An 18,300-nucleotide genomic window follows, 5' to 3' on the forward strand; every position below is an offset into this window, starting at 1 on the left:
GGTAAACACTTGTGTAATTTTTTATTTTGCAATGAAAATGAAAGTTGCCTATAACAACATACTTTGTTCTTTTGTAAATAAGTTCTAATGTAAACTTCGCCAGACCAATACTTGTGTATTTTTTATTTTGCTATGAAAATGAAATTTGCCTCTAACAAGATACTTTGTTGTTTTGAAAGTAAACTTTCTGCCTCCTCCATACTTGTTCGAAACTTTGCACGATTATTTTTTGTCAACCGAAGTTACTATAATTTCAAGTCTAAGTCATTGAGCATTGTATACTAATCAAATGAAGCTAGAGAAAAAGCAATAAATTTGATCAATTCTATGTTGTTGAAAAAATTATGATTCGCAATCTTGAATCTCAACAATAGTGCATAGTATTTGTTGTTATTTTCAAATATTAACAAATCTAAACTTAATAAAGCATGAAATTGGTTACATTCAATTGAAACGTATATATTATATATTTTATCTTTTTTCGATGTTGTAAGAAAATCAAAGAGTTGGACATGCTCGAAAGGTTTTGTTGTTGAAATGATGGATAAGAGTGAAATGTTATGAGTAAAAATATCAATTGCAGTTTGGATAAAAAAATTAAAGACAAAGGGCATTCGAATTGCCCATCTATTTTTGCATAACTTTTAAAAACGAGGACAAAAAATAAATATAAGCCATTCAAGGAAGGCCTGATTAAATTTTTGAAACTATCCTATTCATGCAAAGCTCTCTCATTTTCATATTCTTCATTTCAGTTGCCCGAAGCTTTTGGATAGCAATATTACTTTCAATTCGGATTGTAATCCAACAATTGATCAATAAAACTTCCAATTCTATCCACTTAATTTTTCATTTACATTCAAGAATATTACACAATCAATAATGTAGTTACATAACCACAATAACAGAAACCGGAAAATCTTTTACGAAGTCAAATTGGTTTTCATTGACTTTGTGCCATCTATCTTCATTGAAAATACAAATAAAGGCATCAGTATTTACACAACTCCTACGCTTAATGGTTCTTGTCCCTTTTTATAGGGTTTTCTTACTCATCTTGTCTTCTTGTCGTCAGGTTTCATAAGTTGCACCGGAGCTGCTGGTATCCTGATCCACCACTCCCTAAACCGTCGAAGATCTCTTTCACTGCTAATTCTCCTCAGAGGCATGTTGCTTGTGAAAGACTCCAAGAAAGCTAAAAGAATCAAATATTTAAGTGGCACAAAAGCAAAAGCCAAGGCCATGATCACCAGTAGAAGACCTGTCCGGTCAGTTGCCTAAAGATAAAGAAAATAAAATTCAAATAGTAAGATATCACCAAGAGTAAATATTTCGCGCCAAGTGTGACTAGAAAGTTGTAACTTCACAATGATCTTTATACGTTCTTAAAGTAGTGAGTGCAAAAATTTCAGCTTAGAGAGAATTTGTATCTAGATAACTTCTAAACTCCCAAGTTTGTGTAACCAAGGGAATAAGAACCTTCAAGTTATTTAGACCTTCATTTTAATATTTACTGTAAAATTGCACCAGTATCAAATTTCTAGAGCTTCTTCAAGTCCAGCTATTGCTAGGTTGGGAAAATATTACCATGTCCGGTCCACCCATAAGGGGTGCTAGTTAGCTCATTAGTTAAACTTTCACTTTAACCTTAACCGTTAGCCCATGAGAGACTCGTGAAAGGAGGATGATCATTGATGGAATATCATTTAGATAAGTCATAATTGTGAACACAAAAAACTATGATACATGAGATCAAAATGAGATGTACCAATGTGATTCAAATGATTTAGGGCATTAGGCATACTTTATATGATCTACTTGATGATTTTCATGATGACGACGAGATACATAATATATATAATCATGACCAAGAAATTCGTTTGGAGCCAACCGCAACCTTCGAAACACGGGATGATGGGGCCGCCCCTCTACCCTTCTCCATTTGAATACTAGAGTTAGTTCACTTGTTGCAGGGCTCGAACATGTGACCTAAGACACAAATCCCTTAACCTTCGACAATTGAGCTAAACCCTGGGGGCCGACAAGAAGCTGTATATTTCCCATTAGATGTATAGTGAAGTGCTCTCATAATATGTTGGTCGCACGACCTATTTATCTGGTATGAAATGATGCAAGAGAATTTAAAGGAGAATATGTTTTCCTTAGCTTGGTGAAGCTTGAGCACCCTTATGTGTGACGAGAGATGTTGGAAAATATTATTGGGTCCAGTCCACCCATAAGGGGTGCTAGTTAGCCCATCGTTAACCTTACACTTAAAACTTTTAACAGATTGCCCATAAATACCAATAAGGGTCTTCCTAAGGTTTCTCGTGGGAAACAAAGGACGGCTAGGGTTACCACTTACTTGCATCACAATAGGATATCTAGGTTGTGGACCAAGGGAGTTCATGTGTATCATGACGATTACGACCCGTGACTCAAATCGTGGTTGTTATCAATTAGCCTCCGCAAAAAGAAACCTATAAGTCTCCTAAACTAGTATTTATAAAATGAAATACTTTAGCTAGGTTTTCCATCACAACCATGTATGCATTAAGTACCTCAAACCGTGAAGTTATAATACAACGACATATATCAACTCTTCAACATTATCAACGGCAAAAAACAACTATGTATCAAATTTCTAGAGCTTCTTTGAGGTCCAACTATTGCTCGGCTTTCACAATCACTTCATATATGCATTAAACATCTCGAAATATTAAAGTGTAATCCCCTCCCATGTATGGAGTTTTCGAAGTTTCAACAATGCTAAGAATAAAGAAATAGTAATATCAAAACCCAATTAGCAGTTCAATATGAGGACTTCAGATGATAATACCTGAGGAAGGACAGCAAAAATGAGAGCTCGTACTTTCAGCAGAATGATGTTGCCACTTTGGATTAACGCCTCAAGTTGACTGATAGCTTCCTGCAATAACAAGAGCTGCTCAACAGCATTTTTTGGAGGAGGAGCTATGATTTTTAGTGGTTCTAATGGCCTCCCTCTTCCGATAATCCTACGCCAAAGCATGATAACTGCAAGCACAACCAACAGAGCAGGCAATGCATATTTTATCCACCCCCTGCATATAAAAAATGAAACATTTCAGAACAGCTAGGGATGACAAGAAAAAAGATGAAAGAGTCAGTATATTTTAGACAGATGAAAACAACACTGTTCTGCCAGAAGTCAGAATATCAGAATTGTCAGGTAAAAGCACAACCAATTTCCGGTCACCTCAAACCTAAGGAACCTGATCAATTTCCGTTTCACCTTCAGCAGAAAGGATTATAGTTAACTGAATCTTACTCCAGCATTACAACGCATGGAAAGTACTTCTGTATACGAAACTTTATGTAGCAACAAAAAGAAAAAAAAAAGAGAAAGGGGGGAAGAATAGAGAGAAATAGGAAAGATGAGAGCGAATAATAAGAGAGGAAGAGGGAAAGATTGTTCATTAGGTACTATTCAAAATCTTCCAAACAAATTATATGACAATCCGATTAAACTCCTGAAACTAACAGAACTCTTATCTCTAAGTAAAAAGATATAATTAGGGAAAACCTTATCTGTAAACTTTATTCCTAGCTAAAGACAAGATTATCAATTCTATTTCTAACTAAAAACAACTATGGCTACGCTTTAATTACAAGCAAGTTGGGGTCTACTATATGAATCTTCACAAACCGTGTCGCTCCATTTAAACCAATTCCTAACTAAAAAAATTAAAGAAAATAAGATTGCAATCTACATTGAGTAACATCATTCTTCCGCAACCGGAGAAAGCTCAAAACGATGATCGAATGAAGGCTGAAGGTTTTAGATGATCGAACTACTCAAAACGAAGAAGCCATGATTAAACATGGCAAGCTATTGGAACAGGAGTCAGTAAAATTGGGCGAAATAGCAGCGAATCTCAACAAATTGCAGCAGCGGCATGGATATTGTGTAAGCAGCATCGATTGCGAGTGCGACATCTGTATCGGAAGTGATGCTACATTTCCCGGAAGCGAAGGTCTGAACTACAATGAAAGTGGATGTTGTGTACGCAACATCGATTGCAAGTGCGACATCTGTATCCGAAGTGATGCTACATCTCCAGGAAGTGAAGGTCTGAACTGCGATGAAACTGGATGTTGTGTGCTCGAGAGCTTGATTCGTCTAGTGTCTACTTCAATACCTGGCTAGAAAGTACGAAATTTAAGACAACTATAGTTGCTTCCTATTTGTCTGACAAAATGGCCAAAAGTACTGGAGTGTATGACAAATGTGAAGAGGATCTGTTTGCTTCCAAGTTGTTCGACAAAATGTCGAACAGGAATGTGGTTCCTCAGGTGTGTGTAGATTCTACTTTGCTTGAGTTGGTTGAGCAACGATATAGTTTATGCTGGAATGCTAGACCTCAATCATCAAGTGTTGGGGGGAATTTTTTGATGTTTGTGCACTCCAAATTTGGTGTGGCTGAAGGCTTCCTTACTTATGGCATAAAGCTTTGGATTCACAATCCAAATCTGAGAAAGCTCTTTAAAGAGCCGAGGAAGCAAAGTATAAATAGTGTTAATACAATTAATTGGTGGCATGAGCATTACATCGGCTCACACATCTGCGGTTGGTTCGACACTGGACAGAGAATAGAGGTTTGTGGGTTCATGCATTGGTCCAATAAGCCTTGATTGAAATACATGGCAGGTTGTGTCTGTTATTTATTGAGACTCAACTTTTCGTGCGTAGCAGTAATGAATCTTTCTATTTGTAATGTGATCCCCCATCCTTCTTTAAAAGTCCCCTCAGGAATAACTGTAACTGCTCTCTATCTCCTTGTACAGCAATAATGCTGATGTACCTTCCATATTTATTGTATTTCAATGTGCCATAAAACTCTGCAAGGAGATCTTCCATCTTCCAGCATTTGACTGACATTTTTTGGATCTTTGATGCCATGTTGAGAACATGCACAATCCACTGCATAACTTTTTTTGAGAAACTAGTACTGTAATCCACCTCATAACTTTAAACTCAGACTAACTCTCTTGAACATATTCCTGCTGCGTTCCACCCAGTCGAACCAGATCTGGAATCTTGAATGTGTCCTTGTGATTTCATAAGATTTAAAACCTGAGTTAAAATAAATCTTATCTTCCCCCGCGTTGAATGTTGACTAAGTTTCTGAACAATCACTGGTAGATGACTGAGGAGAAACTATGTTCCTTGCTGTGAAGTTGCCGGAAAAGGGACTGTTTAACTTTCAGAAGAGAGAAAGCTGAACCTCGAAAACTGTGCCTGAGAGCATTTTTTATTTTGTCAGGAACCTTTTGGTTGGTACCTTTTCTTCTTTTCTTTTTCCTTTCTCCTTTTTTTCACTGAAAATTTCTTCTTTTGCCACAACCATGTTTTTTTCATTTCTCATCCTCTGTCTGGGTCTTGCTGGATCTCTCTTCTACTCTTTGGTTTACTGTTCTGAAGGAGAAAATATTGTTGGTGATGATATGAGCTTTTGACGATTTCTGTATAAATCAAAACAACTGCTTCCATGGCTACGCTTGGAAATTAAATTTTGGAAAGCAATATGGACTAGACATATATAAGAATATCATAGAAGTAGTGTTATATGTCAAACACATATCAAAGTGTAGCGAGCTCCATCATAATTCATTAACCCCTCGCTACTACCCAGTCAGGAGTGATAGTTAATCTGGACTATCCCATTTTGGCCTAGACAACCCTTGGTGCTCTATGTACCCCAAAAATGTATTTCCTCCTTCTTCAGGTATTCACAAGCTAACCGATTGTTTTATAAGTCACAAGCCAACTGGATTTTTCATCTTCAATACTCCAATATAGGTCTAACTGGCTGACTTACATAACGAGAGATTACTAGACTGTGGGAAAAGATGAGAAAGAAAAGGACTTCATAGGCTTGTAAGAGAAATGTGGCTTCTTAAAATGAACTGAGGGCAATGTGGCTTTGTAACAGCACACTCATATTGCCAAACTCAATATACAGGCTTCTTATAACTGTTTTTAAAATTTGAAACAATACAAGAACTAGGTAAATTTCAGCATTGCCTCCTCCCTCACTCTAGCCTTATTGTGATTTATTTGGATACCTAGAAAGAGTCACGACTGATTTCTATTACAAGGTAATGAGGAATGGGAAGGGATGACAATGCACATCCTAAAAGGAGAATTTCTGTTACAATTTTTTAAATAAAAAAGTCATCTAAATCAATCGAACTAGAATTTCAAGAGACAGAAAGTTACTATTAAAATATTGCCAAGAAAAATTAATCCTTCAACATGTTGGACTTGAGTTTTGTCTAACACATAAAACAAGAGAAAAGTTAAGTCTTAGATACCTGATTATAGCATAGCTTACAAACACCACAAATAACATTGACTTCCATGGATCTTTCCATGAAGCTAATAGTTGAAGGCGATTAATTGATCCGAGGAGAGGGAAAAGCAGCTCCTGCGAAAGAAAATTTCTTTTTAAAGAGTGTCATCCTGATGGAGAACATTATGTAGTAATAGCTCTGCGACTAATATGTTTCTAAGCAGCAATAATATATCACAACTCAATTATCCCCATTTACAAAGTGATACTCTTCAAAGATGAGGTCGCAGGAACTCATTTCAAATTTTACAACAAGAAGCAAAGCCAACAAAGTATCCCCATTTATGAAGTGATATTTTCAAAGATAAGGAGCAGGGACGACAACAACAACAACATACCCAGTGAACAACTTACTAAGTTAACGATAATAAGCAAAGCCAACCAAAGGGAGCCACAAATAAGTGAAGCTATTAACTATTCTAAAATCAAAGATGTACAGAAGACATATGAATGGCAGAACAACAATCATGCTACCTTCTTAATTCCCTAGAAAACCAGACTGCAGTTTTCATCTTTGCACCATTTTTAACCATAGGATGAACTGAAGTAACTCACTACGTAAGGCAGTTTCCTGTATGCGGAAGTGCCTTTAGCAGGGCTCAACTATCAAAAGGAGTACAAGCAGCAGCAATCTCCAGAATCACAGGAATGAGACATTAAGCAAAAAAAAAGAAAAAGACAAAGGAGTTCATTTATACCTTCATTACAGCTAAATTAGTATCAATTCCTTCAACTTTGACTTGGTCAACTGTCGCCTGTGCAGCTTCAGCCCTTCCAATATTCTTCATGGACTGCTTGACAGCATTTTCCAGAGGATTTACCTCACCAACAAAGACATCTCCTACTAAACTTGTTGCTTCTCCAATTATGTCAACCTCCTTGCATGAGATAATTCCAAGTCTACAAAGTGATACCCGTGATACTGGGTGTACCACCTGTCTCCTTGCACTAGGAGAACCCAATAATCCACATTGATTGCCGGCAGAGTTCATGAGTATCAAGCGGCTTGATAAAGTTTCCAAGATCGCATCTCCTCGAGGAAGACTTTCTGCCAAGTTAAAACACAGTAGGGTTTTGTAATTGGACGAAGATATTTTAAAAGCCTCTCTTACTGCCCTGTATCTGTAAATTCCAAGAACAGCCCTAGCAAGTGCTTCGGACTGCTGACCCTCTTTGAGATTATACTTCCGAGCAAAATTGTGAGCATGGAAGATCTCGAGACAGATATCCAACCAATAGTCCCGTCTTGAACTTCCTTTAAATTCTGGAAATTCAAAATATGCAGGATCTACCCTGTATTAACTAAAGTTAGAAATTCCTGGTGAGTTAAGATATAAAGCTTCAACTGAAAACATTAAACTTACATAGATGAGGACTTGTACATAACTGCTTTGTCAAAGAGGCGAGCACCTAAAGGTCCAGTTAGCTCAGGCTTAATGATTTGTTTCAAGTCGGATGCTAGATCATATCGCACTGCTTTATCATATAAGCCCATTCCAGACTCAAAGTAGAGAGCATAGTTGGTCAATGTTAACCTTCCTGGATGAAATTGAAAATGGAAGAATGAAGCATCTTAGCAACTAAGAGAAATTAAGCTTTTAGATGAGATGGTCACACAATTCAATATTGTATCAGAGTACCCAAAGGTCCTGCATGCTAGTCTCACTGCCAACCATTATCAAAAAAGAATATTCATGTGATTGGTCTATGGAAAACTATCAGACCCGCACGTGAAGGGCTGTGTTGAAGATAAAATTAAGTAAATAATAATGTGCTATCTAACCGCTAAGCCATTGTTGTGAAAAGATCGCTAAGTAATGAAGCGAAGCGAGATGAGGGTGAGGCAATGCAAAGTGAATGAATGGTCGGTTCTGTCAGTGAAGTGAGGTAGCAAAAAAGCGTCACTTCTTGGTTTCAAAAAAGCAACTTTTTAGAAGAAAAAGAAGAGGTGGGAACATGTTTGAGAGAAAAAAATTCAAGGATCTTTCTCTTCCTCTTCTCTCCCTGCGACGAGGGTTCTTCGACTGGCTGATGCTTCTTAAAAATCCATGTATTTTATTCTTCTTCTTCTTCTTCTTGTTTCATTGCATCTTCTCTGCGGTTTCCTTTTTTCCTCTTATGCTCTTTTTTTTTTTTTTTTTTGAAACTGGTAACTATTGTATATATATATATATATATGCGGCAACACAGTACATGGGTTGTACTGAAACCATATTTACAATTGTACTTCAGAAGCTAAACTGATCTACCTCATATTGAATCTAGCACATCAATTATGGTAGCAGTATCATCTGAAAATATCTGTTTACACCAAAAACTTAATAGCAAAAGACAATTCAGTTTGATCTTCTGCATGCTATTCTCTATATTTTTAAAACATCTTGAATTCCTCTCCTTCCAGATTGTCCACCAGATGCAAGCAGGGACAATTCTCCATCTACTTCTGTTCTTTGCCGTAGACCCTGCTTCCTCCCAACTCTGTAAAGCTTCACTAATCTTTCCAGGCATGATCCAGGATATGCCTTTAAGATTAAAGAAAATTCTCCACAGCTGTCCAGTCACTTCGCAATGTAGGAATAGATGGTTAACTGTCTCTGCTTTATCTCCACACAAAAAACATTTGGGACACAATGTTATCTGTCTTTTCATTAAATTTTCCTTGGTGAGGACAGCTTCCTTTGCCAAGAGCCACAAAAACAAGCCACTTTGTGTGGGATGTTAGTTCTCCAAATATGTTTCCAAGGCCAATTATCAATCTGCTGATTAGACCGATTCATCAACCTATATGCTGCATAGACCTTGAAATCACCACTGTTGTTACCTTGCCATCTCAATACATCTTCACCTGCCTGTACACCACTGAATTGTGCAAGTATGCTGTAAAATTCAGTTACTCTGTCCATCTCCAATCATTGAGTAATCTTCTGAAAGTTATATCCCAACCTTGAGGTGTCCACATTTCTGCTATAGTCTTCTGTTGGTGAAGCACGAGATTGAATATGTCGGGGAAGTGTACTTTAAGAATCCCTATTTCATGCCAGTTGTCCTCCCAGAAGCTAGTTTTGTTACCGTCCAGGACTTTGATCTTCGTTTTGCTTTTCAGTTCACCCAAAAGGTCCTGATAGACCTCCATAAACCAACCCCATATGGTGTATCAACCTCCTTGGTCATCCATTTGTCTTCCCTTCTCATATTTGGTATTTATAACTTTACCCCATAGAGTCTGATTCTCATTGGTAAGTCTCCACAACCATTTCATCTTCAGTGCTTTATTGTGAATCTTCAAATTCTGATTCCCAGACCTCCATATTTCTTTCCAAAAGTAAGAGCTTCCCATTTGACTAGATGATACCCTTTCTTTTCTTTGTTACCTTGCCATAGGAATGCTCTCCTGATTCTGTCCAGCCTTTTAATGACCCCTGCTGGGATTGGAAACAAAAGACATCATATATGTAGGAAGAGCATCTAAGACTGAGTGAATGAGCGTCAACCTACCCCCAAAGATAAGTATTGAGTCTTCCATCTAGCCAGTTTCTTCTCACATTTTTCAATAACACTGTCCCAAATTCCTATGGATTTAGATTTTGCTTCATTCCAAGATAAGTAGTTGGTAAAGCGTCAACTTCTCCACTGAATTGCATTTAGTTGTGCCATCTCTGTGACCTCATTGATGGGGAATAACAGGCTTTTCCTCCAGTTAATGTGTAAACCAGAAACACCTTCAAATAAGACTAAGATCACCCTCAAGTATCTCAACTGATCTTCTTGTGCGTCACAAAAAATGAGTGTGTCATCAGCATACTGGAGATGTGTCACTTCCATGCTGCCCCTATCACCTGTAGCCACTGCAAAACCTTGAATCCACCCATTTAAACTAGCAGTTTTTATCATATTATTGAGGCCTTCCATAACCAGAAGGAACAAAAAAGGAGACAGAGGATCTCCTTGCTGAGACCTTCTTAATAAGAATTGAGAAATTGACAGTTGTGATGCAGTGCTTGATCCACTGAATCCATTTATGTGTTCCTTTCTAATAATTTTAGTAGAAAAACCTAATTAACATGATCATATGCTTTCAATGTCTAACTTGCATAGAATTCCGGGTTTTTGTTGCTTAAGTCTAGAATCCACAGCTTCATTTGCCACTAGCACAGCATCCATGATTTGTCTTCCTTTGATAAATGCCATTTGTTGAGAATCTACCAGCTTTGTCATTTTTCAATCTTTCTGTCAACACTTTGGAAATTAGCTTGTAGAAACTACCTATCAAACTGATAGGCCTGAAATCCCTCAGTTCCTTTGCCCTTTCTTCTTTTTGTGAAAGTAGCATTGAAACTTCTTTCAAAGACTTCTTGATCATGGAAATTCTGCATAGCATTCATTATATCATGTTTCACCACTTCCCAGCATTTGATGAAAAAGCCCATGGTGAATCCATCTGGTCCAGGGGCTTTATCGGCTGCGCACAACTTCAAACATTTCAGTCTTCTTCTTCCTCAAATCTGCCTTGTAAAAGATTCTTTCCTCTGAGATGACAGGGCATCTTTCAAAATGACAAGAAGGCCTCCATTCTTCAGTTTCTGTATAAAGCTGCTGATAAAAGTCAATGATTTCCCCTTTGATTCTTTCACTTAACTCTCCTTGAACTAGCAATTGATCAATGTTGTTGTACCTCTTGTGAGCATTAGCCATTTTGTGAAAGAACTTAGTGTTCTTATCACCTTCTTTTAGCCATAAGGTCCTAGACTTCTGTCTCCATGAAATCTCTTCGTTTGACAAGTTCCTCATACTCCATATAAATTGCAGTCTTCTTTGCTATTTCTCCCCAGTTAAAGGTCTGTCACTAAGTACCGAATCCAGGTCTGCCATCTGAACAATTTCTTTCTTTGAGAGTTCAGGTTGCTCACTCTTGCTCCATTCCTTTAGCTTTGTTTTAAGAGCTTTCAGTTTGCAAGCAAGAATGTAGTCAGGTCTCCCAATAAATTAAAAGAACTCCACCAGACATTAACTCTATCAGTAAAACCTTCCAATCCCAACCACCAATTTTCAAACTTGAAATAATTTTTGTTCTGAACCCAAGTACCACATTGTAATGCTACTGGAAAGTGATCAGAAATGCTCTTTTTGTGCTTGTTTTTTCTTCTTTTTCTTTTTTTTTTTTTTTTTTTTTTTTTTTTTTTTTTTTTCTGCTTCTTCTTGACTTTTTTTCTTTCTTATGTTTCATCGCTTTGGTTTCTTTTAATTTCTTGTTTGTCTTTTTTTTTATTTTCCAGTTCTTTATTTATTTAATTGAATAATCTTCTTCAATTTGTCAATTTATTCAGTTTGATAATCTTGTTCAGCTCTTTTTTCCTTTTCTGTTTTTCATAAACTTTTTTTTTTTTTTTGGGGATAATGGTAACATTCTATCTATTAACAGGTTTACTATACCAAACTGTCTAGTCCCCCAAAGCCAGACAATTACAAAATAGAGGAAACTTCCTATCTATGTCCTCCTTACATATTGTCTAAAACATCAAAAATATCTTCAGTTCGTATGCTAAACATTCCTGTTTACACCAAAAATAATAAAGGACTAAGCAATTCATCTTCAGCTTCCGTATATTGCATTGCTTATCCTCAAAACACCTCTGACCAAATACATGCTGGGACAACCCTCCATCTCTCCTTGTGATTGGACAAAATTTCTTCTCTACCCCAACTATCTAGTGACTCCTTTGTGTGTTCCCTGGCATCACCCATCTGATTCCCCCCAAGTTAATCAAGATTTTCCAGATCTGATTTTGAAGTGTAAAAAGAGATGGTTGACTGTCTCTGCCTGTTTCCCATATAAATAACATCTGGAACATAAATTGTATCCCTTACTTTTCTTTTTAAAAAATTGTTTTGTGCTTTTGCTTTCTTTTATTTCCTTTTTTTTCTTTTTGTCCAGTTTGTTAATCTATTCAATTTGGTAATCTTCTTCAGCTTCTTTTTCCTTCTCGGTTTTCTTTGATTTTGCTTGTCTTATGGATGATTATGAGCTTTTCACTTTTTAAACAGAAAGACTTTTTTTTATAACCAGAAAAGTAATCAGCTGCGTAGCCTTTTTAAATTGAAAGATTTGCTAATAGATATTATTTTTATTCAGTTCTTAATAATTTAGTTATTTTGTTTATTTGCACAATGTTCATTTTGAGATTCTTTTAAAATAGTGTTTTACTAAATGAAGTGAGCGCTTTGCTTCTCTCGCGCTTTAAGCGAAGTGGGCCTTGTCTCTTTTTCCTGCATCGCACTTTCAAAAATGCTGGTCTAAGCCTTTAGATGAGATGATCACACACTTTAACAAGAAAACATAAGCGAAAGACTAACTACACAATGAATGATCAGTAGGCAGATACTTTCTTTTTTATGAGTACACATAAATTCTTAATTAGCAGTTAATAATTTAAAATATTTTAAATTGCCCAAAGGAAGGAGGGTGCCTTCATAAAGTTAAGGAGTTTTTATTGTATTTGCCTATATCTAACCCTATATAATATCGGAGAGTTTCAGAAACATTCTTACTCATAAAGTCTTTTAGTATCATAATTCTTCTTAGGTGGGGAGACAATATAAAAGTGAACGTCTAAGTGTATAATGGTTTATTTGCCTTTATATAACCCTATGCAAAATCATCATCAGATGGAAAGTTTTGAAAATATGCTTCTTCGATTTCTTTCTTTTCCTTTCTGAGGAAGGTAAATTTGCTTCTTCAGGAAGTCTTTAGGATCAAATTTCTTTATGGTATGTTTTGGATAGACATTTGACAATCTTTTCTCTCTTGCATCGTTTTTTCTCTTTTAACATCTTTCTTCCTCAGAGCACAAACCAGATATCTGATTTGCTTGAGCACACCCTGCAATTTTCTGTTTTTACCATTTTCCGGTTTTCGCAGAGCAATTGATCAGATCCAGAGTTTAAAGCGCAATGTGTTCTCGTCTCAACCAAATGACCTAAGGAAAACTCAACATAATCTAGGAAACTTATGCAATTTTCTTTTTCATTTCTTACTCAGATAGATGTTTCACTTCTCTTAAAAGAGGGCCTCCTGAATCACTGGTCAAGCATGTCATTTGTGTCATTGAGGTTTGGGATTCGAACCTCAACCTGGACATTTAGTTTCCTTATAATAAAAAAGGATGTTTCACTTCTCTTTACTTTGTTGCTCACGTTTTCTTAGGGATAAGGTACTTCTTCAGTCATGTTATTTAATGCACCCTAGATCTACATGAATATATAACATGAATTATTTCAGACAGAAATAGATAATTTTTCTTCTGTCTAACATGGTAAAATTTGGTGCTTCTTATAGCATTTTGGAAAACTGATCACATCCTGTCAGCCTTGCCACCACTTGTCACTGCCTAAATCTCCAAAAACTAAGATTTCCAAAGACTTCATTCAAAAATAAAAAATAAAATGAAAAACTATCATTTGCAAAACAATTTTTTTTCAGCATTCCTGCTTTATATATGCAATTTTCAATTTTCAGAGCAGAGGAACTCCTTAAAATTCAGACGCATCTCTTTTGTTTCATATTTCAAAAGAAATGTAAACTATCTTAGATGATTTTGGTAGAGTTATAGTATTCAAAGCATCAGACATACAATCATCCTTCGATAAAAAAAGGATATGGCTTACCAGGCCATGCAGCTATTCCAATATGTTTCAAAACTGGTTGTGTGGGAACTGTACCATCCACCTCTAGTATTATCTCTTCCTCTGCAAGTGAAAGGTTGGACACCATTTGAGGCCCACTGAAATTCTGGACTGCCTTTATCACCCTGCAGTAGGAATAGGAATGAGGAAATACCTGATAAGTAAACATTCATCTAAGCGCCAGATTTTACTCTGGATATACCAAGACTTTATATCAAAAGCAAGACTGCATGTGCATCCAAATAGTGTATGTAAAGTCCCTAAAACACAAAATTATCATGACGGTTCTGCTAACACAGGAGAGAGAGAGAGAGATAGAGAGAGGGAACTCAACTGGAGACAGATCTGTGATTTTTACCTGGTGACGGAGAACTTATTATATTTTATAACATAAATTAGAAGGCCAGAATCACAAAAATTCTCATCTGATGCTTTTGTTAACATATTTAATTTATAAATAGGATAGCTATCAGATAACTAAACGAAGGGATCTATTTCTTCTCTATTATATGCTAACCACGCCTTAACTAATAAATTATAACATTTGGACCAAATTCAGAATAGAAAATTAGACAATAGTTTGCTAGAGTGAGAACTCCCACTTCTCTCTAACTTTCGTTGTCGGAATAGGTTGTTTGAGATATAGAATGCAAAATTGAGGCAAATTGCTGGTACAAGTGGGTCGAACGAAAGATGAACTATGTCGCCGAACTCTGATAAACTCCTCAATGTTTATCTGCGTTATCAAGTCCTACAGGCAACTTTGCAGGAGACAAAGAAGTGGGACAAGTGCATGAATATTTTGTCTTCCAAAAATCCAACGACTTGTAGGGATATGTGTGAATTGTTGCAACAAATGGAGCTAGGAGAAGCATGATATTAATCCCCGAGATCATCCAGATTGAAGAACACATGATGAAGAAAATGCAAAAACGGCATACCCGAGATTTCTAGCTCATCTACACAGTATCACTGTGTATGAATTTTTTCATATTAAAAATCTTTAAGCGGCTTTCCAAGTTAGATCAAACTACTTTACCATCCTTAGTATCAGGTAACCTCCATTTCAACTCATAATTGAAAAAATTCTAAGTCTTGAGTGGAAGTTTTGTCCTTTACTGAGGACTTCAAACCAATTAATCTCAAAAGATCTCTGACCTGCTTGATTTCAATCTTTCGCGAAAAAGTAAAGTACCCAAAGAACAAAAAGGTAAAGAGGGGTACAACAATTTATGCACAAGTAATGGAGCATACTTTTCAAGACTCCGAAGGTACTTGTCGTATATAAGAAAATGGAGCCGTTGACCTGAAGAACTTGCTAGGACATCGAAAAGATTGTGAACTGTTATAATGTCTGCAACAATAGCACAAGCAGGAGCTATTCGTGAAAATGAATCTGCACCAACTGTCTTTTTATCATCAACCTGACAAGAGACAAAAAATAAAACGGATAAATAAAGGGCAGTTGAAAACTGCAGGACAAAATCATATGATGCCCTTCTGAGAAAATTATTTTGCAATTCAATGCAACCCCAAGAGAGAACATATTTCTCTTTCTTTAGATATAAACAACTTTTTTTTCTGTGCCCTTCAAAGAGGATAGAACCTTCTACAGTGGAGGTATACAATTTCTGTCACGGATAAAAAGTAGTAATGTAAAAATTTAACAACAACAACATAGCCAGTGTAATCCCAAAAAGTGGGGTCTGGGGAGGATAAGATGTACGCAGACCTTACCCCTACCTTTGTGTGGTAGAGAGGCTGTTTCCGATAGACCCTCGGCTCGAAAGAGAAGAAAGAATTTGAAGCAAGGTAGCAAGTAAAAATATGACAGCACAATAGCAAGATACAAGACAAACAAGACAGTAAATAATAACACACATTGAAGGAAAGAAACTACGCGATTCCTAGCTAGATATGACTAATAGGGAGAACCCTTGGCGACCTACTAACATTCTATCCTAATCCTCGACCCCCGCATCTTTCTAACTATTTCTACTCCAAAAATAAATTCTCCCTCCATCCCATGTAATGCACTTTGACTATGCATGGAGTTTAAGAAACATGGAAAGATTTTTAAGACTTGTGGTCTAAAACAAGCCATAGATATTTGTGTGGCTATAAACCATCTCATTAAGGGTAAAATGAGAAGTTTAAAGTTAAATTGTTTATAAATATAGAAGGTATCATTCTTTCTGGGGCAGACTAAAAAGGAAAGTGCATCACATAAATTGGACGGAGGGAGTACTAAATAAAGGAAAATGTTACAGTTACAACCTGAACAGCCATGTTTGTGGAATCTGAATAAAACAATGACCAGCTATCTTCATCCTCCACTTCCCTCTCATCAGAAGCAGCAGTTTCCTGTGACGACATCTCCATAAGGGTATTGTTAGACAGTTAGACTTACAAATGGACAGCCAAACCTATGGCATAGCAAGCGGAATTTAGAAAATCAAGAAACGAATACAGTCTTGCAAAATAGAGTATATCTTTTTCTTTTTTTTTTTTTTTTTTTGATAAAGGCAAAATAGAGTATATCTCATGTAGTTTAGTACTTGATTTCCAACACCAGGGGCCTCCCATGCTAGCATCATATCGAACATCAACCGACGGAAGTCCTTATCGCTCAGATAATCAGGACGGATGGTTTCCACTTGAAGAGCTTGGAAAGAGCAAAATTCCAGAAAGTTCCTTGCATACACTAAGGGTTGTTTAACATCATCAAGAAGATCTGAATCAAATTGATGTTGCAACTCTTCAATCTGTACCTGCAAAATCCTGCACTTGAGGGACAATAGACAATAAGTAATAAGACATCTCATAAACCAATATCTTAGCTTACACGAAAGATCAAAACTCCAGTGGCACGCACATCACCAGACAGATTAAGAAAAATTATAACAAATATTGAACCTAAAGAAATGTGTGATGCCCTGCGCTGGTGATGCCTGATTTTAGCAAACCTTTCACCATTGAAACTAATGCTAGCCACCAGGGAATTGGAGCCGTACTAACTCAAGACAACAGACCTACTATAGCAAAGGCCCTAGCTCCAAGACATGTGGGAAAGTCAATGTATGAGAAGGAACACATGGCAGTGATAGCAGCCATAGACAAATGGAGGCGCTACATTCAAGGAGGACATTTCATCATTAAGAGTGACCATCAGTTTAAATATTTTTTGGAGCAGAAGGTAACTGCAGTCATTCAGCAAAAAGACCAGACTAAATTACTTGGATTGAATTATGAAATCGAATATAGGAAAGGTTCTGAAAATAGAGTGGTTGATGCACTTTCCAGAATATCAAAGGACCAAGGAGAGACTTATGCAATATATGGTGTCCTTCCTACATGGATACAGAGGTTGAACAAAGTTATGGAGGAGATGATCACGTTGGAAGGATTATAGCCGCAGTTGTAGTCAAGTAAGGAGCCAATTCTCACTATAATTGGTCACAAGAGTGTTGAGATATAAGGGCAAGATATACATAGGGAAAACCACAGCATAAGGTAACAAATTACACACCCTGCAAACTAATGCCTTTGTAGGTCAACCGTGAAGAGTTACAACTCTGTTTTTACTATCCAGCCATGAAGAAAGATGTACAAAAGAAGCAAAGATGAAACTGTGGCAGACTTAGGAGGCTAGGAGTACAGCAACCTCTGGAAATTCCCTCACAAGCTTGGAGTGATATTATCTTGGATTTCATAGAAGGGTTACCCAAGTCACAAGGAAAAGATGTGATATTGGTGGTTATTAATAGATTTACCAAGTATGGACACTTCCTGACTCTACAGAATCCATTTATAGCTGTGCAAGTAGCAGAGTTATTCCTTGAGGAGATTAAAAACTTACATAAATTGAGGAAATTAAAAACTTACATAAATTTTCCTAACATTATGGTATCAGACAAGAATAAAGTGTTCACTAGTCAATTTTGGCAACATTTATTCAAGGGAAGCAGTGACTCTAAAGACTGCTAAAAGATTGAATAGATGTGTTGAAGGAGCACTTGAGAGCCATGGTATTGTCCAAACCCAAGCAATGGGCAAGAACCTATCTGAATGCTGGGATAACACAAATTTTCACACCTCACTGCAGTGCACTCCTTTGCAAACATTATAAGATATGAACCTCCTCAACTTCCTATGGGACCAATTCCTAAATCTCCAGTCCAATAAGTGCAGAACCTCATTCAACAAAGACTGCAAGTTCAGGTGG

General features: G+C 36.7%; 1 protein-coding gene across 4 annotated transcripts in view; it reads right to left on the minus strand.

Annotated features, from left to right (window-relative positions):
• Positions 1-825: 825 nt before the first annotated feature.
• The window catches only part of LOC132033098 (uncharacterized), a 28,421-nt gene continuing 10,946 nt past the window's right edge, over positions 826-18,300 (minus strand). For 2 of the 4 annotated variants that reach the window (XM_059422978.1, XM_059422971.1), the window contains 9 exons: positions 16,634-16,856; positions 16,353-16,451; positions 15,330-15,499; positions 14,058-14,200; positions 7,760-7,934; positions 7,094-7,688; positions 6,358-6,470; positions 2,840-3,083; positions 826-1,277 (listed from right to left, as the gene is read on the minus strand). In XM_059422978.1, the coding sequence (XP_059278961.1) occupies positions 1,053-1,277; positions 2,840-3,083; positions 6,358-6,470; positions 7,094-7,688; positions 7,760-7,934; positions 14,058-14,200; positions 15,330-15,499; positions 16,353-16,451; positions 16,634-16,856 (1,987 nt within the window). In that variant the 3' untranslated portion in view covers positions 826-1,052. Of the gene's footprint in view, positions 1,278-2,839; positions 3,084-6,357; positions 6,471-7,093; positions 7,689-7,759; positions 7,935-14,057; positions 14,201-15,329; positions 15,500-16,352; positions 16,452-16,633; positions 16,857-16,991; positions 17,144-18,300 lie in introns of those variants that run through there. The other 2 variants (XM_059422993.1, XM_059422985.1) reach the window with 2 other exon arrangements.

Source organism: Lycium ferocissimum, chromosome 2 (genome assembly GCF_029784015.1).
Source record: "Lycium ferocissimum isolate CSIRO_LF1 chromosome 2, AGI_CSIRO_Lferr_CH_V1, whole genome shotgun sequence".
Lineage (NCBI taxonomy): Eukaryota > Viridiplantae > Streptophyta > Magnoliopsida > Solanales > Solanaceae > Lycium > Lycium ferocissimum.